Source organism: Morus notabilis, unplaced genomic scaffold, assembly GCF_000414095.1.
Source record: "Morus notabilis unplaced genomic scaffold, ASM41409v2 Scaffold1584, whole genome shotgun sequence".
Classification (NCBI taxonomy): Eukaryota; Viridiplantae; Streptophyta; class Magnoliopsida; order Rosales; family Moraceae; genus Morus; species Morus notabilis.
Window position 1 is genome coordinate 72,936 of NW_010366918.1, and position 4,229 is coordinate 77,164.

Here is a 4,229-nt window from a genome sequence, read left to right on the forward strand (position 1 = left end):
AAAGACCAGTCACTCAATGTTGAAGCCTTGGTTTGCATTAAGGATTGGGATCGGGCCGATCAACATTTACAAGATACAATTTCACCGGCAAGCCAATAATGGATCGATGAATTTAATCGATTAACATTTAATTTTGAAGACGATCCTTTAGCTTTAAATTAAATTGTAAATTTGTAATTTGTAAATATGTATTTACCTTTGACATTGTATTTGTAATTGTATAACTTTGTAAGTTTGTAAAATTTATAATTCGTCACAATATGATTGCACTCTTTTTTCCTTGCTAAGTTTTTATCCCAATTGGGTTTTTCTTGGTAAAGTTTTTAATGAGGTAATCATGAATTATAAATTTAAAAATTAATAAAGAAAGAATTTTTTTATATAGTTCGTATGTTCATTTCAAATTTCAAATTGTAATATATATATATATATAAATTTTAACACAAAATAACTTAATATTAAAAAAAAAGTTTAAATAATTCGGGCGGGCTCGGGCCGCCCGGCCGGGCTCAGGCCGCCTAATACAAGCCCGCAGCCCGTTCAAGGTGAAATTCGGGCTCAGGCGGGCGGCCCGAATTTCTCGGGCGGCTCGGGCTCGGGCTCGGGCAAAAATTCGGGCTTTTCAGGCGGTCGCGGGCGGCCCGTCCAAAGTTCCAGCACTGGTCTTATCATTTAGAGGTTATTTGGTTGAGAGATTCGTACTCTGATTTAAATCATGATTCATGATTCGCTACAGTATTTTCTCTCATAAAAAATACACATAAATTAAAAATAATTTTAATTTTATGATTATAATCCATGAACCAAACGTCTCATTTGCGTCACCTGGGACATAAACCCAAAACTCACACACCCGATAAATTGGCCACTTCCTAAATCCACTTACTTTCTCGCTTTTCTGCCACTCTTTACGTGGGTTTCTCTCTCTATAGGACTGCCGCTTATCTCATTAACAAATGAGGAACAAAAAAGACTCAAAAAAATAATAATAAAAAAAGAATGAAAAAGAAAAAAAAGGAGAGAGAGAGAGAAAGAGGAAGGGTGGGAGTGGGGGTTTCACTTATTTAAGAACATTATCCTAAGCAATTAGGAAAGTTGTACACGAGAAGGTCCCCTTAAACACCATCAGAAGTGGACCCTGCCTATACCCTTGAGCATAGTACAAATTATTTTAAAAATTGAAACAATCATGTTAGCGGAGGCAAATTCGTTGAAGATTCTCTCTAGCAAAAAATAAATAAATAAATAAAAATAAAAATACTTGGATATTCCACACAAAGTTAACCTTAAAGGTGCTGAGCGAGGTTAATATTCTTCAGTGCCATTCATCATTTACAATTCTCAACCGTTCGATCAATCTTTTTTTTTTCTTGTTTAATAACCGTCTGATCGCGTTAAACCATTACAGATCCAACTTATAACTCACCTAGACCAACAGTCTGTAACTAACACAAGAATTCTTAGAAATGTTCATTTCTTAAACAGTCGGCGAACATTTGATTCACTTAACATCCTACCAATGCGTTGTAAGTAGAGGCTTTTTAAACTTGAGAATTTTCATCCTAATTTAAAAACTGAGCCTCATGACATTTTTTAAGCAGTAATAAGCCTAACAATAGTCACTGAAAAGGACAAAATAAGAATAAAGATGATATAATTAGCACTGTATATATTGAAAAAGATATAATGCTTCTTCTTCTTAAGCATATATTGTTTCTATACATGACACAATCACACATTCTGCTGCATCTTGAAAAAACAAAGCAACATTCTTGCATAGCAAGTTCCCAAATATGATATTTCCTCTTTTTTTTTTTTAAACCTCTCTTTTCATTTTGTCCTTTCTTAGTTTACAGCCCCCAGGGAAAAGAAAAAACAAAATATTGATATACCTTTTAGACAATTACATACAGCCAAACTAATAAAAGAATTTAATTTGCAGCCGCAATTGCACGGAACATAAAAAGGAGGTGAATGATGAGCGTCCCTGAAAAATAAAAGTAGATGATAAATATTTTGGTATCTTTAAAAAATATCCGCAAGTTATAGAAAACTGAACAATTCTCTCTGCCTCTTCTCCTTGCAATTAAACCTCTTATGCAATATTGTAATAGAAATATAATAAAAATACATTGTGTATTTACACCCTAATGGAACCAATTAACACTAACAAAATAATAATAAAGGAAAGGAAGAAAGATTAAAACATTACCTTCAGGAGGGGAATGCGAAAAGCCTATCTGCAATCTTTGTTCGACAAATAGGGCACTCGGAGCAAGCAAGTGAACAAGATTTACACACTGCAGAAACGTGAGCTTGTTACTCGTTGCTACTAATTAACACAATATTAAGCTTTTAAAAACAAATAAAAAAATTTAAAAAAAAAAGCTCAAACAAGGAAGTTCAAAATGACTTACAACAAAAATGCCGGCACGGCAGAAGAATTGCTGCAGTAGGGGATTCAAAACATACTTTACACATATGGGAATTGGCATCTCCATTCCCCATTTGTTTGAGCTCCTTTTCCTTCATCTCTTGCATTCTAGCCTGAAAAAAAAAATCCTCGCTTGAGTCATTATGGGTGCGTTTAGTAAATGGATCCAGAATCATAATTTTAGATCTTGATTCAGGATCAGTATTTGTTTACAGTGATTCTAAATCATGATTTATAATCAGTGTTTGGTTTGGATGATTCTGAATCATAATTCGGAATCTGATATGATGTAAACTAGCTCAAATCATGATTCTAAAACCACCCCCCTCTTGATTCAAGGTGATTAAAACCCTTGATTCTAAATCATGGTTTCAGAATCATGATTTGAACCTAAAATCATGAATCATGTTTCTAGTTCCAGAATCATAATTAGAATCATCCTGGTTTGAATTAACTTTAAAATACGGTAATTCTATATCCTCAGAAGGCCAAACTATGAACAAAAGAGAACATTTCCTTTTCAAATTTAGTAAAAGCTGCAAGTTATCGTCTTCTCACAAAGAACTCCTAGACGTATCATGTAAATAATGGGAACAAGGAGCATACTGTACTTTTAATAGACAGAATCAACATCAACAGTGATACCTTGAGACGAACAACTAGGGGTTCTTCCTTAGGAACTTCATCAGCCGGCGCAGAGATACCAAGAACTTCTCTCTCTTTAGAAACGGTAGTACTGTCAATGTCATTTGTTTTCACATCATTGATATTTTCTGGAGGATCACTCTGTCTCTCATCAGAATTCGTCCCGGGGACAGCTCCGCCCTCTTTCTTTAACCTTGCAACAAGCACCCACATGTTGGCTAAATCATTTTCCAGAGCTTCTTCCCTTCTCTTTGCCTCTTCAACCTTTTTCCTGTATTCTTCCTCAACAAACTGCTTCTCAGCAAGGGCAGCCTCAAGAGCAGCCTCCCGCTGTTTTCTTGCCAGGAGTTCCATCTTCAAATCATCCGGATCAAGATTCCATGACTCAAAGTCATCACTTCCCATGGCAGATAAATCATTCATACGACCAGAGAGCCTCACTTTTCTCCCTGTTCTACTCCCATCACTGTACTTCCGGCTAACGCCATTTTGCACAACAGCATTTCTAGAATTTGCTAGCTCCCGAGCAGACAACAATTCTTTTTCGAGTTTTGCACTCTGCAATGATAGCTTCGTCACTTCACCAGCCAAATTCTTCAACTCAACAGCAGCAGCAGAGGCCAGCTCCTTAGCATAGGAAGCTTCTTCAGCCAGTTTCTGATTTTGAACACGCAAGCCACTGTTCTCTTCTGAGAGCTGAACCTGCTCCAGCTTTAGTTTTTCATTCTCAATCTCCTGAGCAAATGAAAAGAGCGCTAATCAGTATTGAAGAAGCATAGTGTGAAAGTGAAAAAAAAAAGATCCTGCTTTGTTAAAAACAGCTCCTTGAGAGAGAACTTGTGCCTACTCCATGAACCTGTTGAGTTTTTAAACAACTGAAAATGGACTGACATTCACACCAAAAACAAATGATAGAAAGAAAGGGTGCGTTTGGTTGCAGTGGGAAATGGTAATAGGAATGGAAATGAAAATGGTAATAGAATATAATAGAAAGAAAAGATGATTTATTTATTTAGCTCTACTTTTACAAATGCAATAGAATGGGATATGAATATTTTCATATTGACAAAATTACCCCTCAAGTTAATATAACTAATATCATATATATTAATATAATCATTTAATAACTAATATTATATATATATATATA

The 4,229-nt window shown here is 35.3% G+C and overlaps 1 protein-coding gene across 1 annotated transcript in view; it reads right to left on the reverse strand.

Moving 5' to 3' along the window:
* Nucleotides 1-1,669: 1,669 nt before the first annotated feature.
* Nucleotides 1,670-4,229, reverse strand: part of LOC21391800 (kinesin-like protein KIN-7D, mitochondrial) — a 12,219-nt gene continuing 9,659 nt past the window's right edge. Inside the window, exons 22-25 of the mRNA XM_024174324.1 lie at nucleotides 3,080-3,814; nucleotides 2,418-2,547; nucleotides 2,213-2,300; nucleotides 1,670-1,987 (exon numbers count right to left, since the gene is read on the reverse strand). Of these exons, the coding sequence (XP_024030092.1) occupies nucleotides 2,215-2,300; nucleotides 2,418-2,547; nucleotides 3,080-3,814 (951 nt within the window). The 3' untranslated portion in view covers nucleotides 1,670-1,987; nucleotides 2,213-2,214. The remainder of the gene's footprint in view (nucleotides 1,988-2,212; nucleotides 2,301-2,417; nucleotides 2,548-3,079; nucleotides 3,815-4,229) is intronic.